Source organism: Echeneis naucrates, chromosome 4, assembly GCF_900963305.1.
Source record: "Echeneis naucrates chromosome 4, fEcheNa1.1, whole genome shotgun sequence".
Lineage (NCBI taxonomy): Eukaryota > Metazoa > Chordata > Actinopteri > Carangiformes > Echeneidae > Echeneis > Echeneis naucrates.
The window spans coordinates 10,118,993-10,134,857 of NC_042514.1; the positions used below are offsets into that span (position 1 = coordinate 10,118,993).

Genomic DNA, 15,865 nt, shown 5'->3' on the forward strand with positions numbered 1-15,865 from the left:
CTAAATACTAAAAATAGAGAAATAATGTCATCAAACAGAGACATTAGGATGAAAGATCAAAGTGAAAATAACAGTGTACCTTGTATTGTTTAAGTATCTTTACTATAATTACACAGACAAAAACAATATACAATAGCTGGATGTATCTGGCTCACTTCAGCTCATAACGTCATTATCGTTACATACTGCAAAATGAAGTGGCACATGTCAAACAGCACAAAATGTCTCACCGGGTACAAAACTGGAAAAGAACCAGGTCAATGGAAAAACCAAAAGCACATTTACAGTGATTTACATGAATACAACCCACCATTCTAATCACACAAGTAGTCTCTCTCTTTCAAGCACTGTTGCTTCTAAAACCAAATTTATAAATGTTATTACCACCATGACATCAATTTACTTTGAATTAAGTGGGCAACTCATGGCAGTTTTAAATGTTAACTGGTGTAATGAATGTTTTATTTTTTTTATTTTCATATAACCATCAAAGGAAACTCTATCCTGTGACAACAGATGAGAACTTCCTTGTATGTCAATTTGTCATTCTCAGGTTCTCTTTTAGCACTTTTTTTTTTATCCTTAAACCACAAAAGTATTCTTTTACCTTTTAGATTACACATTTGCGGCTGATTGATTATCTTTTACCAAAACAAGTCAGAAAATGCAGGTGCAGGAAGCTCAGAGAACAAAGGGGAAGCGGCAACATCGGTGTCACCCTTCTCTCTGAACCATGTGTAAATGACAGCATGCGAATCCACTTCCATGTGTCCCTGTCTGTTCCATACACACTGACAAAATGAAGGCACAAATTGATGAAAAGAGCGTAACTCAGATTAGTCTGGATACACACAGTTTGCTTAAGGACTCCGTAAAAATAATGGGCTGATTCACCTCAACTCAAGTACTTCCATCAATAACAGGGATTTACTGCACCTGCATATAGTTCCAAATATCACAAATAAACATTTTGCCAGCCTGACAGAATCTAAGTTAGCAGTAATTGTCTCTGGGGTCTTCAAAAAAGAAAACAAAACAGTGGCATGGCTGTCCAGATGGCCCCTCTAATGCAACCTATAATGCTTCTCAATCAATGTGTGCTCTGTCTTTAATGAGAACCTTCTCCTTTAAGTCCTCCTGTCATTCCCCTCTGTTTACTCTCAGGCAGATAGGGAGGGTGCATGCAATTCTATGGGGTAGATCATAGCACCAGATTTTGAGCAGCTCCTTCACCCCCCTGCAGAGATGAGACAGTGGTAGTTGTTGACAGAAGAGAAGGTCCAAATCACGCCCGTTCTTTACGCTTCAGTTTGGAGGACTTCTTGACAGCACCATTCTTGTTGAGCAGCTTCAGTACTTTCTCCTTGTGGTCCAGCACTTTCATCATGGTGTCTCTGGCCTCTGTCACCTGGTCCATAACCAGCTTACAGCGCTGCATGTTACCCTAACAACACAAATACAAACACTTTCAGCTGTCGAGAGTACACCTGTTGGTAAAAATTTTGATTTTGAACCAGAGGTTGGCTTTTTGATGACGTAGTAAAAGCCTATAACTTCATTAGTCATAAAAATGACTATATAAACCTCAAGAAAAAAGGCACAATACATCTATTGACACTAATGTTCACAGGCCATGTATGTGTATGCCTTTTTGCTTTATATTCCAAAATTTTAAGCTGGTTTAGTTAAAACCCTTAAGCTCAGAAACAACCTTACCTGTATAAGCTCGTTAATTCGGTGAAGGTCATCATCAGCGCCTGCTCTTTTCTTCGGAATCAGGCCCTCTTGAAGGGTGGAGAGGCGGCTGTACACATCATGCTCCAAACTTGACTATTGATCAAGTAAAAAAAAAAAAAAACCTGTAATTTTAGAGGCCCTGTCTCATTTAAGACTAAACATAAGCATGTGATCCAGACCTCTGGAATGAACCCCTGAGACTGCTGATTGTGACAATTTTTATTTCAGCCGGTCTGGTCCAGCACTCACCAGCTGCCTGAGCTGTGCAGCACACAGATGAATTTTCCAGCCCTGTGCTCTGCATGCCACTCCTCTTTGATTAGCCATATCCTGTAAGGTGCCCTTCTTTTCCTCTGCAAAAAATAACACAGAACTGTTGACAGAAAGTAAGCCATATAGTGTGCATATTTTTGTGCGTAAAATAAGATACTAACCTTTGACCCGGATGTCGCTGTACCTCTGGAAGTGGTGGTAGGCAGCTTTCCAGGGGTTACGGTAGTGTCGCAAGAGGGTCACAGGAGGCCGAGGCCTGACAGGAACATAACGCACTCCTTCTTCATCTACAAGGTAAAAACAAGCATTATACAGGCAACGGTGATGAGAAGACAAGCTATTATCACTATAAGAATGGAAGGCCTTATATTACATACCAACATATTCCCTTGGTGGAGATTCACATCTCTCAGCCCTGCCAGTGATCGGCCTGCCTGGAGCTTTTTCTTCATCCGTGCTGTTGGTCTCCATCATCTCACTCTCCTCTGTAGAAATAACATGCTGCTGCTTGCGGGGCTTCTTCCTCGGGGAGGCACCAGGGATCAGATCTCCTGTAGCAGGAGTGCTCAAGGTGGAGGCCTGAGTGGCAAGTGCTGGGGCAGATGATGAATTTGCATTGGGATCTGTAGGGAAAGGGACGCACAAATCAATAACTTCATTTTTTTTCTACCTGAATTATATGATTTGTGTCAGATGGACATAGTGCTCACCTAGCTGGGTGTCCATGGCCTCTGCCTCCTGTTTAATTTTCACATCAGGGCAGGTGGAGTTGGCAGCACAAGCTGCAGTACTGCTGGCTGCAGGCTGAGTTGGGGAGGCCACAGTGTTAGCCATCGAAGCAGGGACAGGGGGAGTTACAGCCATGGCTGCCGGCAGGGCTGAAAGAACAGTGGAGGGTTGGGAGGGAGGTACAGGTCCTGGTGTGGCAAGCATTGTGGGGATAGCTTGGGAGAGGTGCTGGGAGTTAGAGGACACCTGCTGCTCTCCTCCCTGAGAAGGTAGTGCTTCTACTGTAGCCATGACAGGAGGGGCCACTGCCATGTGCACCTCGGCTTTGGGTTTCACACTGGTGGGGGAGTCAAAGGTTTCAGTTTATGGGTTTGCATCCAAATTCATGATGACAGGATGTGAACATGTGTGAGGATGTGAGAGTAAAAAATGTGGCAAACGCTCACCCTGCAGGTCTCGGAGATCCAGCTCCTCTCACACCACTCTCAATTCTGCCACTGCTTGGTTCACTGGGTTGGGCAGGGATCAGGTTTTTACGAACACAACTATGAAATACAGAAAGACGTGATTTGTTTGGTAACCAGAAACTATTGGCCATCCTATTTCAACATGAAACTAGAAATCTAATGCTGCTCAACCTGACTGTGCACCACTGAAACCCAAGTTTCAAAAGTTTCAACAGATGCATTTTTGTGCAGGACTCAAAACTCTGGAGCAGGTCTAATTGTAGCAGGGCTCAGCAGGTGTCAGAAAATCTGATTTAATGCTATTTTATTACCTTTTTGATGCCATTTTACACAACTAACTGTGGATACTGTGTGTATACACATACATGAATAAAATACTCATTCAATTCTGAATTGCAACATTTGACAAAGATGAAATTCTGAAAATATTCAATATTTGGGGTAATGCATATATAATTAAAATAAACAAACATTCTATAAACATTCATTGAATGTAGTATGCAAACAAAGAAATATGAGTGCCTTTGTGTATAATTAATGCATGTGCCTGAGTTCACTTAGTTGATTTGTGGCTCTCTGACTGCATATGAGATTTGACAGCATTGACGTCCAATGTGCAGAGCTGAAAGAGCTTTTTACACACATTCCAAAACTCTTCTATAAGTCCTATCAATGGCCTGTAAGCAGGTCCTAAATTCAACTTCTTCCAACCACTTGTACTGGAATTTGTATTTCCCTATTTTCCCGTCTGTCGAATTTCTCTGCTCTGCTTCAGCCCATCCACACTTTCAGCATTCCGCTGTCCAAACATCTGGAGTCATGCTAATTAATGCACATAAGACCAATCAAATGGGTCCCCTTGCATTTTACAACAATTTATATATTTTACAATTAAAAGATTACTTAAATGTTTAACATACTCAAAAATAACATAACAGTATTTCCTTCCTTTAAAACGGTTAAATTTTTAATGCTTGTGAGGATTGAATTTATTGCTTTTTAATTCCAGTTAAGGCCTTAATTTTCATAAAATCCAACTAATGACTTTTCCTTGGTGGAATGAGTCTGTTATGATGCCTTTATAATTAACTGGGAACATTTAATTATTTAATTTTGTTATAATACTAACTTATTCAGTATCTAACTTCATATTGTTAAAATATGTGCTTAACCTTTGGAAGCACATATTTTAAAATAGTTTCAGGAGCTCTAATACAACTGTCAAGAAAAGAGATATTAAATGGGTAAAAAAAGCCATGAAGAACTTTGTGCAGCTGATCTTGAGATTGAATCGGACTTGGGCAGTAATACAAATAAGCTTGAATAAAAGTTGAATATATGTAGAAAAGAATATAAATTCTTGTGTGGGCAAATGGTCTGACATTATACTCACCCATCACTAGCAGGCTTCTTTCGAAGGATGCTGGGTCTAGGGGATGATACCAGGGTGGGGGCTCCTCCTACTCCCTGAGCGTGTGCCTGCACCATGGTGGCTACCGGCTGAGTGGTGCTGAATGTGCTGCTAATTGGACTAGCTACGAAGCCGTCAGCCAAAACAACTCCTGAATAAAAGAAAGGAAGCATTACAAACATGCCACGATTCAGTTAACGCCTCCTTAAATAATCTCTATTATGTAATTACCAGCTTTCGCTTCATTCTGTGGTTGTTGCTGCTGCTGTTGAGTGACTATGGGTGCCTGCTGTATGCCCTGTGTGGTGATGGATGCAGACGTGTGCAAGCCTTGGACCCCTATGGGTGCAGGCTGGATACCCTGTGCAGCAATTGGTGCTGGTTGTAGCCCTTGGGTGCTGATTTGTGCAGAGGGCAGACCAATCCGATCAACCGCCATCAGCTGCATGTGGTTGAGATGGACAGTGGTGGCCACACCTACTCCAGGCTGAGTGGGCAGTGCTGAACTCGGAGCTTGAGGAGTGACTTATTGAGAGGGAGGATTAAATTTAGATGAGATTATGCCATCAAGACATTTTTACAGTTGTTTTTCACAATTCACATTTAAAGAGCATAGTTAATTTTAGTTCAAACTTTTATACATGAATTCAAAAGTTAATGAGTATGTTACACACGGTTTATACTTGGAAACATTAGATTTCTTGTATGAGGATTTGTGCCTGATCAATAATTATTTCCTGCAGCAGTTTCATGACATCACACCCTTCTTCATGATGTGATCCAGCTTAGTTGCGACTGCCAGTGAACAATCAGTTGCACTTACCAGGATACTGGCGGATGGTGGATACAGAGCTGCTGATGGGGGTGTATGTATGTGTCAAAGGGTATGATGAAGAGTAAGCTGGCAGGAAATACTGGAACTGTACTGGTACAGAGGGCCTGAACAAAAAATGCAATTAAAAAGAAAGACAGTTAGCTACTCTAAATATGAAAAACTGAAGAATACAGTTAATTTAGCTGCATTAGGAGCCACAAACACAACTGCTAGCCTCTGACTTAATCATGAAAAAAAAAAAAAGAAAGAACGCAAACATTTCTACCAGTATTGAATCCTCACCTGTTGTCACTTCTTGCCTCCATGGTGACAGGGTTAGGAGAAGACCGATGGCCTGAGATGGGGATGAGGTTGGGTCTTTCTCCTGAGTAGTCAGACTGCACACGGGATGAAGAGTGGATGGGCTGAGGGACAACTTTGGCTGTGGACAAGGTTATGACAAAGTGTCACAAAACACCAAAAAGGATGAGGTCATGCCCTACGCAAATGTTAAACAATACTGTTCCAATAGTTTAAACTTACCAACAGGGATCGGAGAGGTGGTTACAGCTGTAGCATGAGAGGAGTGTGAAGCCATCGTCATGGTGACAATAGTGCTACTGGTCATCTGGGTATGTGGCACAGAGCCTTAAGATCGGGGGGGGGGGAATAAAACAAAAAAAACCAAACTAAATTACTGATCTTTCTACAAGAACAATCACGTGAACTTTCAGGATCAGTGTGAAAGTATTTAGGGGGGTCTATTAGCAGAAAGGGGATATAGTATTAGAACAAGCTTTTATCCAGCTATTGTCACTGACTCATGCCACATTTTGACACAGAACAAGCTCAAATTTCTTGGTGTGTATGTCAAGGACTGTTGCTGCTTCATACAGACAAAATCCCTTATCAGCCAAATGAAAACCTGGATTAAGCACAGTAATCTACCAGTTATATTGATTATAAAAAATTAAATCTAATTTAAATATCTCAATATCCATTCTCTTATATATTCAATAATCATACACAGAGGGAAGGCTCTCTTTCAGGGGGCTTGCCACATTGCACCTCTTGCTTATACATTTCTTTGGTGTTCACTGTGGGTACACACTCACACCCACACACACCCCCACACTCACACCCACACTCACACAACAAAGGGCTGGTGAGGGGAAGGGTCTTCCGTCAGTTGCAGTCTAAATGCTGCTGAATCCTACACACAGATACTTTAAAATCCAAAAGGTAATACCTATTGCGGTGGTTGATGGCACAGTGTTTGTAGCAACTATTGGTGCCACAGTTGCAGCAACTACTGGTGTTGCAGTACTGAACATGGGCTTCTGTGACAGAAAAAAGAGTTATTTCAATTAGTTAAAAAAAAAAAAAAACATTTTATGGAATGCCATGCCATTAACAATCAGGAACCTGTGTCATAGTGTGCGGTGGCTGAGGCTTTTGAGCCCCGATGGCAGGGTGTGATGGCAGTGTGATCCTTGGGGCAGTCTCTCTGGATGACTGAGGCCTCTGAATACTGACATTGGCTGAAGAGGGGTGGATGGTCAGCCCTGGACGCCTGAAAGAGACAAAATTGAATGAGCAACCTTTATAACAGGGCTGGATGATTAAGCATTTTCTTGAGCATATAAAAATACATAAACAAATGAATATAGCCACAAATCACCAACTTCTCTGGCTAAGATTTAACATCTACTGTCCGTGTTTTTATCTATTTAATTTTAAACAGTTTGTCTTCCTAAGAAATAAGAGTGTACATTAGAGATCAAGTACATTCATACCCGTCATACCCTGTTGTTGAAGTTACATTTTCTTTTGGAATATATAATTTAGTTCTAGTCTTTCACGAACAAAGTGATTTCATATCGCAATTTATTGGAGGAAGCAATGTGACCAGTAATTCTTCCACATACAGGAAAGTGGAATTTATTTTGACAGCTTGAGGCAAAACACTCTTTAGTTGAACTTGGGCCCTAACCTGTCGAGTGTGTATTAATAGATAATATTAAACTACGTTTGTGAACATGCTACAACATGGTGGTTCCCATATCAAAACAGTTGTAAAATTTCTGGTCATCCCTTCTCATTGATACCTACATCACACCTCTAGTTATGGTCTTATAAATAAATTATTACTCTGCCACATACCCATGTGCCATCTCTGCAGAGTGTGTAACAGTTGAACTGATTACTGGGGACTGGGTTCTAGTTGCTGAGATGGGCGCAACTACAGTTGGAAGAACAGCTGTAGAAGTTGTAACAGCAGGGCGAGACTGTGGACAGAGGGAGATGGCAGAGTTACAAACAAGCTTCCTAAATTGGCAATGCAGTATATACATTTGTTAAAGTTTTGTTTAAGTAGATAGCACCACATTAAGGTACCTGAATGGGCTGTTGAATAATATGTTGCACTGGGGGTTGGCCAGGCCCTGCACTTGCTCCGGTGGCTGGGCGGAGGACAGTTTTGGAGCTAGACATAACAGCCGCTGCAGCAGCACCTACAGTAAAAGAAAAAAATACAAATTATACTGCCAAAAAGAAAAGCACTGCTTAAAATGGGTGATAAACAGACTGCTATTTCAAGGATAAACAAACATCAAGTCTGGTATATAGTTATTACATCGTGCATACCTCTAGGTAAATGGGATGTGAAGGTCTGAGAAGGGACAGCAGGGGTCCTAATGATCTGAATGTTAGTTGACATTAGGTGGTGTACATTGTTGGAGTGACCCTGAAACATAATGATAGCCGCTCAGATCTTGAATAATTAGCAGGCAACACATAAAAACATTATCTGTTAGCAAATGTACAGGGTACTTACTTGTTGACCACTGATGGTTGCCACAGGAATAGATGGGGTTGGAGCAATACTGCTCTCTATGGTGACAGTAATGTGACCAGGCACTTTGGGGGGTATGGGTATATGAGCCTGGTTGGAAGCTGGTGCTGGGGCAATTAGACGACTTTGCATAGGCGACTTCAGTACAGCCTAAAACAAAGAAAACAACTCAGATACATATCTTGTTTCAGTGCTGAATGCTAATACTAAAAAAACAACCAAAAAAAAAAAAAAAAACTGACAACAAAGGACAGTGTTTAGTGAAACCAAGAAATGACAAAAGGAAACAGCACACTGTACAAGAATACTCAACACTGTTTATAAAGTGACTGGAAAATTTGGCGTTTTGTATGTGGCTGATACCTGAATTAAAAGGTGGCATTAAATTTTATCAGCAATCTCTCACTTCATTGAGATTAAGAACCTTTGAAAGAATTTACTTTGAACTGAACAGACCAATGTGTCCCAAAACAGGAAAATATCTATCCCACTTTACTCTTGCCCATCTAAGTATAAAAGCAGATACATTTCCCTTAACACAGCAACTAAATCTTAAGGGAAAACTCATCAGTGCAGTGGAATGAAACAGCCTTCAAATTTATTCAAATTGAAAGAATGAAAGAAGACACAAATGCTTCAGCAGATATTTTGCAAAATGTCTTTTCCCTCTGAGACTTTATCTTTGAAGTGATAACAAGCACTACATTAAGTTGGAAACTCTCTTCCCATTTAGACTGAAAGCAGACCTGCAATTTGCAGTTATCTTTTGTGTTCATTCTATTGTGTCCCCTCTGCTACTAGATCAGTCAGTTGTGGGTTCAGAGTTCAACGTCATACCAGCTGACATGAAGACAGAAAGAAACAAACACTCGTGCTCACTTTAAAAAGAGTTTGGAGTTTGTGAGGAGGGTAGTTTGTTAAATCCAGCATTTTTTCTGACTTCAAAATTATCACTGGTGAGTGCTGGTTCGAAAGTTAGTTTAACCAATTAAATTCTCAGAGTGAATAAATTCAACCAAAGTCAGCAGCGGCTTCTTCATTGCAGCCAACTTAAGTGTAATACAAGTGTATTCTCAATCTGATGGTAGGAAGATAATTTACAGTGTCTTAAATATGTATAGAAACCATGTAAAATTCTAGCTTCACCTTCATCTGTCCCTCAGTGAGGACGGCAGGCTGACCCTGGGGGAGGTGGACAGGGGGTGCAGGTACAGTTACAGGTGTGCCAGGCTGGATGGGCACAGTCTGGGGAGCAGCTTGTGGCTGCCCATGTGTCTGCACTTGTGGATAAGGTCTGACCACCATCGTCTCCTGCTTGTCATCTCTGAACGTCAAGGTCCCCCCTCCCCCAGCTGGCGGATGATCCTGCTGCCCGTGGACAGCATCCCGACTGCTTTCTGCATCTGCACCAGCTATGACAAAATCGTTTACAACAGCATTATTTAGCAGATATCCTCCGCTTTTTCTGCAGTGTCCTGTGAGTACTTTCAGTGGCATTAGGTTACCTGGAGCATGTGACGGCTGACTGACGGACACAAGGTTTCCTGCAGGGGGAATCTGAGGTGCTCCCCCGCCTGAGGGAGGCAGCCCGTGTCGGGGAAATTGCTGGGAGCTCATTTGAACTATTTGTGACCTAAAACGGAGCCAGAAATGCACATTAATCCAGTAACGTCCACGCTGAATATATCATTGAGATTTATGACCAGGTGACAATGGTGTTCTCCCTGTTAGCCTTGTACGAGGACTACAACAATAAAAAGCTATTAGGTTAACCCTTTCCACGCGGTGTGGGTACATCAACAGTCATGGAGCGTGGAGAAATATTATCGATGTCTAACTAACAACGGTACCAAATAACATTAAACGAGAAAACAAAGCCAACAACATTTCGTGGACCTTTGTTACATGGTGGGGCGGCGCAATACCGACATTTTATTGACAACAACTGCACAATTCGTTGTCAAAATTCATAATAACCTGCAGGCACAAAAACCGATTTTAAACCAGTTTGCTCCGCCGGTCAACATACACTCCGATCACTGATAGCGTTTACGCAGCGTTAAAACTAAAAACGCTCCCTTGTTAGCAGGCGACCTTAGCTAGCAGCAGGCTAACGCTGGAGTCGCTAACCCTGCTGCCGTCTCATTTTCATGCCAAAACCTGGACTTTCTAAAAATCACGGCGACGTAAACTTCATTGGTCTAAACAAACAAACGCGTTTCTGTATGCTTGCAGATGTTACCGTACCGCTGAGTGACTAGGCAATGGTCGTTTCGTGGATTACAATTTTTTCCATTCGTCTTTTCTTTTTTCCAACATGTAAGCCGGAAGAACGCTGCGACACAACCGGAGCCCCCTGGTTCGCTCAGCCAATCAGAGGAGAGGAGCTGAGATAGCTGGCCAATCAGAGGAGAGGATCTGAGATCGCTGGCCAATCACAGCCGCGGAGACGTTTTGACCAACCTAAATTCGTAGCAGGGAGTGGAGCCCGAGGGACCGCTGTGACTGACACTGGGGTCACGTGGTCAGCGGTGGCAGCCGCGCTAGCTCTGGAGCTGCCGTATTTGCTGCCAGACGCAAGGACGACCGCGATATTGTGTGTTCATTTTTAACAACAGCGTTCACAGTTATACTCACAAACGTTGTCTTTAATAATGTCGCGGTGAAGCAAGGCTCTTTATTCCATCACCACTCGTTTATCTGACTATCTGTGCCTCCTTGCGCATTTCACGTTGGGTGTTTAACATTCAATTTAAATCGTGCACTAACTTATTCATGCACCCTTGAACTGCAGCAGACATCCAGCGCGAAAGGATTTTCACTACGGCTGGCCGTCCTGGTTTGTCACGTGACCTGTCTCCCGCTTCGGAAACTGATTGGAGCCGGAGCTCGAGCCTGAGACTGAGCAAACATTTGAGCAGCCTTCTGTCGGCCTCAGTGTCTTCAGTGCAACGCTAGGTGGCGGGAGCCATCCGCGGACATGACGCCGATCTGAAGGGAGAAGAGGCAACAGTATGCACTTCTCCTAGTGCAAAGTTGTGTTGCTTTGTTCTCCTTTCAATATATCTATTAAAGCTTTTAATATAGTGTTTTAATTCAAACAAGAAACTTACTCAATTTGGGAGATTTTATGTATTTACATGGACAGCTTGATCCATTTTTGTGCCCTCGGTGAGGTTAGTTTCAGGCTGGGTTTCACAGGATGCTGCTGCATGCCACCTGACCTGTAGCTGTATTCAAACATATAGTACATTCATAGTGTTAGACCACTGCAGAGTCATATGGATGAGATGTCAGAGGGCCAACCATTTCCACTCCTTAGCAGCTTTCACACCATTATTATGTGGTGTTTAACACATAGATAACTAGTATATAACAGTCTAAAAAGGAAAAAATTGCCATACTGTGCATTAGTGCTTTGTACAATCTGTGGCTGTGGCTCATGTATTGTGGATCTTTGAATATGTACATACAGTATAAATAAAACACAAGAATGCCCTGCTCTTCCCATGCTAGGATATGTAACAGACAATTGATGTATATGTAACATAGACTATGCATGAAATATGGAACCATTCCAACATATTTAGGCATGGCCAGAAAATTTTCCACCTTTGCTTACTTACTCAGTTAGTTAGTTAAACTTTATGGTATGCTGCTTTTACTTGTGAAATCCTCATGACAAGCATTCTTTGGATATTATTGCTCCTTGTGTGTGTGTATGTATACACACACACACACACACACACACACACACACACACACACAGTGAAAGGTGATATTGTGAAAAGTCTTAAATGTTTCTATAAAATCAGTCAGAATGAGACAAGGTGAGACTAAAGCATTTAGACATGCCATTGCTGACATGTGTCTGCTGACTGGGAATTTCCAGAGAAAACATATTGCCAAATGTATTTGTAATAGTTACAATGATTAATCTTCCATTTACTTCATCTCCCAGTTGTGAATTCTTCAGCCCCTGTTCCTCTGACTGAATTATCAGTTATTTAAAATTGCAAAATATTCATTGCCAGTGCAGATTAAACAACTGTTCGTAGGTATATATTTCATCTACACTAACACTGGCTTTACAGTGTCAAGCCATTGCTAGTCACTTGGGTTTCATTGTATTTGTTTGGCCTTTAGATCATCCTCCACAGACCATCTTTGCACTTCAGAGACAGAATATTTTGACTCATTTCTTTTCCCACAGTGAATCAGCCTTTGAATTGTGCAGCTCAGTTGTTTCACTGGAAACCACTGGCAGACCTAGACTGTAGCCAGCCAAACAGCAATGGTGTACATGGTGCATCATTCCCTTTTCACAAAGGATCGGGGATGTTACTGATAATGAAAAACTGCGAGTGTGAAACCAAAAACTATAGTTGTGGGGAATACAACCAAAACAAGCAACTAAAAATAAAAGATGATATAAATCCTCAAAACAGAGCTGACAAAAAAAGTAAAGGGGTACAGTTTCCTTAGAGTTTGATTGAAATCGTTTGCATTTTCTAAACATTACTGTAACTGGATAACGCTTTGACTATAGTTAAGAATGAAATGAAAACCAACAATGTTGCCCTGGAAAATAAACTTCAACAGTTAAAACACTCTGTTGCAACAAAACCTTAAAGACTAGGAATTCCAACAAAAACTGTCACTGAACAAGCAAAAACATGACCAAGAAAATGGATTGAACTTCTCCTTCAGCAAAATGAACAATTTTCAGTAACAATAAGATAAATAAAACCTGGAAAGGAGAAAGAAAACCAATCAGTTATCAGTGATTATGACAATAATAATAAAACAACTAAAATAAGATACAAAATCAGTGGGGTAGAGTGTTTAAGATTAAGATGGAATAAAAGTAATATGATGGCTATTCACTTCAGCCTACCTGCTCACTGGAGACCTGTAGTGTATGAATTTGTTCCAGCTGAAAGGCAAATTAAACATCCATCCCATAGCTACAGAGCTAATGTCAGCTAATGTCAACATCATTGATGGCCACTGGTGTCGCTAATTTATCAAGAGTTGGCTTGTCAGTGGGTTAGGTCAGGTGTGCTGAGTGGGGAGAACTGGTTGGCTGTGACCCGGGCTGCTGCCTACAGCCGCCCTGACTGGATCCCGGCTGCTCGGGAGCTGCTGAGGGATATTCAAGCTTTATCATGAGGTGTGCTAGTAGAATTAATCTTTTCAGCGTTTGGAGGCAGAAGAACAAGTTTTAAAAACTCACTTAAAAGTCATCAGGCCAAACTGGTTATGAAGCAAAGTCCTAAGTACACATTACAAACTGAAAGTGCAGACGTTACAGTTTTCTGTCAACAACTGTTTATATTAGATGTCGGTTTTATTCATTTAAAAGCATATAATTCAGTTTTTATTATAAACAAACCGTTGAATGTACAGTTCCATTAAAAGGGAAAAAAACTGGTAGCTTAAAAAGTGCAAGTGTTACTTTCCCTGGTAATTAGTTGCCTTTGTAATGCTGTAACTTAATTACAAATTCAGAAGTAACTAGTAAACTATAACAAAAGTACTTTTTTAAAGTAATACACCCAACGCTGGAAGTGACGAAGAGGAATGAGTGATGACAGGCGAGAAGTGCAGCAGAGAAAGTTTGATAGCTGCTGCTTGGTCTCAGTCATTCTAAAACATCTTCATACCTTTTTGGCTCAACAGGCACTACAAAAATTAGCTGCAACTAGCCAGCTATCTGAGAGATTAGCTCCATCTCAGGAACAACACTAAAAATATAAGACGGCGCCCTGATTTATGTGGAAAGGTTAAGGGGGGTGGGGGCGCATTCCATAACTGCTGTAGGCAGGAAGTTTTGGAATCTCCATGGAAATTAAGACAAAACACAGAAGGCCACTGTTATTTTTCCGAGTATTTCGAGCAGGCCTTTGGTGCAAAATATGCAGAAACACCTCCAAAAGGGGACAGATGATTTGTAACCAATTGTTCCCACTAATGCTGCCAGACACACTGATTTACTTGCATTAAGATACAAATATGTGCAATAGCTTTAGAGGCAAGATTGATTCAGGTAGTACACACTGGCACAAACGTAAAGACAGAATGTGAAGAATATGCAGAATTTCATGATTGTTCAGTTTACTGACGATGTCAAAACAACAATAGCAAAAAAACGTAATTGTTCCAGCAAAAGCTTGCTTTGTTGACATCTGTTCTTGACTGCTGGTTTGGTTACATGAGAACCATTTGCAGTCTCTGGGAGTCAAAGTGGTGAAATCATGGTAAGAGTAACAATCACAGTAATTCCAGAAAGAGACCAGATGTGTGTGGAATGCATACATGTCCGTAGGAATGAGTGTTTTTATGTATCCTCCCGGGATGATAAAGACTTCAGGATACTTGAGCGTTCCTGGGAATGAGTCCCTGCAAAAGTTGCTTTTCTTGGAGTAACAATCACAACCTTTCACCTTTAGAACCCTTAATATCACATGCATGTCGTGAAATACTGTCCCTGATAGCAGGGCGAAATATTTTAAATGTCATCTGTGTGAGCACAAAGCACTGAACCCAGTGTGCTGCATGTGTTCCATCTGACAAAAGTATGAAGGTTCACTATTGTAGGTTTTCTGAGCTGAGAAAAGTGGCACTAAGTTACAACAAGTAAAGGCAGCAGGAGGAAAATGTGTGGCATCTATGGAATGCCACCCACAACTCACCCAGGGGGACCAAGGAAGGAAAAATGTTTAATATGTCAAACGTACAGAAGAAATTTTCTAAGTAAAAGCTCAGAGAAAGTATTCATAAAAATATCCTTCAAAGCAATACAACCAGCAACAAAGAAGTTAGTGTTGAGCTCCATGAGGGATGATTTAAGCATAACATGATTGGGACTTGCTTATACTTGACGTCTTCTTTCCTGTACTGAGTGTGTTATAGGTTCATTTAATCATGTTCTCAAAACCTATGCTTTGCCAAGCAGGTTTGCAACATCACATCAAGTCAAAGAAGCTCATCGGATATAAGATGCTGCTGCCATACTCATCTTTTTAATTTCATATACGATTTGAATATAAAATTTTATATACAAAACAAGGTACTGCTTAGAGGACAAAATTATTGATTGGCTTGTCCAAAATGAGACAGCTGATTAGGTGTGGGGAATTGTCATGAAGACATTGTGCTTATTGTAAGAACCCATGACAAATCCACACTGTATATTCAGCTCAAACATCTTCAAACTCAGTGCAAATGTCATTTGTTCCATCTAAGCTTTCAAGATTAAAACATCCCAAATGTAAAACCTTAGTATGTACCACATTAATTTTTAGTATCTTTTGAATGCAAATAAATATGTATTCAGTATAACATCAATAGCTGTATTTTCCCCTTGACTGGGGCAACCTCATAACTAACAACACAGACAAGTGCATTAGGTATATTCTGAAAGACATTGTTGCTCGCACAACGTCACCATGGAAATTCTGAGCTTCAAGGCGGGTCATGTCCCTCAGTGGAGCATATTAGCCATATTTTGGCAACCTGAAAAAACAAACACATAAATATGAAGCACTGAGGTCAATTTTGCTTTGGTAATTGAGTTT

At 41.1% G+C, this 15,865-nt stretch overlaps 1 protein-coding gene across 1 annotated transcript; it reads right to left on the reverse strand.

Annotated features, from left to right (window-relative positions):
- Window positions 1–1,285: 1,285 nt before the first annotated feature.
- On the reverse strand, window positions 1,286–10,617 carry sap130a (Sin3A-associated protein a). Its single transcript, XM_029499734.1, has 21 exons — window positions 10,533–10,617; window positions 9,791–9,918; window positions 9,432–9,697; window positions 8,268–8,435; window positions 8,078–8,177; window positions 7,829–7,944; window positions 7,595–7,719; window positions 6,857–7,004; window positions 6,681–6,771; window positions 5,975–6,079; window positions 5,735–5,873; window positions 5,441–5,556; window positions 4,849–5,142; window positions 4,600–4,768; window positions 3,186–3,284; window positions 2,721–3,076; window positions 2,388–2,633; window positions 2,172–2,297; window positions 1,987–2,090; window positions 1,717–1,830; window positions 1,286–1,444 (listed from the first exon to the last, which is right to left on the reverse strand). The coding sequence occupies exons 2-21, from the start codon at window positions 9,900–9,902 to the stop codon at window positions 1,286–1,288; spliced, it is 3,153 nt and encodes a 1,050-aa protein (XP_029355594.1). The 5' UTR covers window positions 9,903–9,918; window positions 10,533–10,617.
- Between the last annotated feature and the right edge of the window lie 5,248 nt (window positions 10,618–15,865).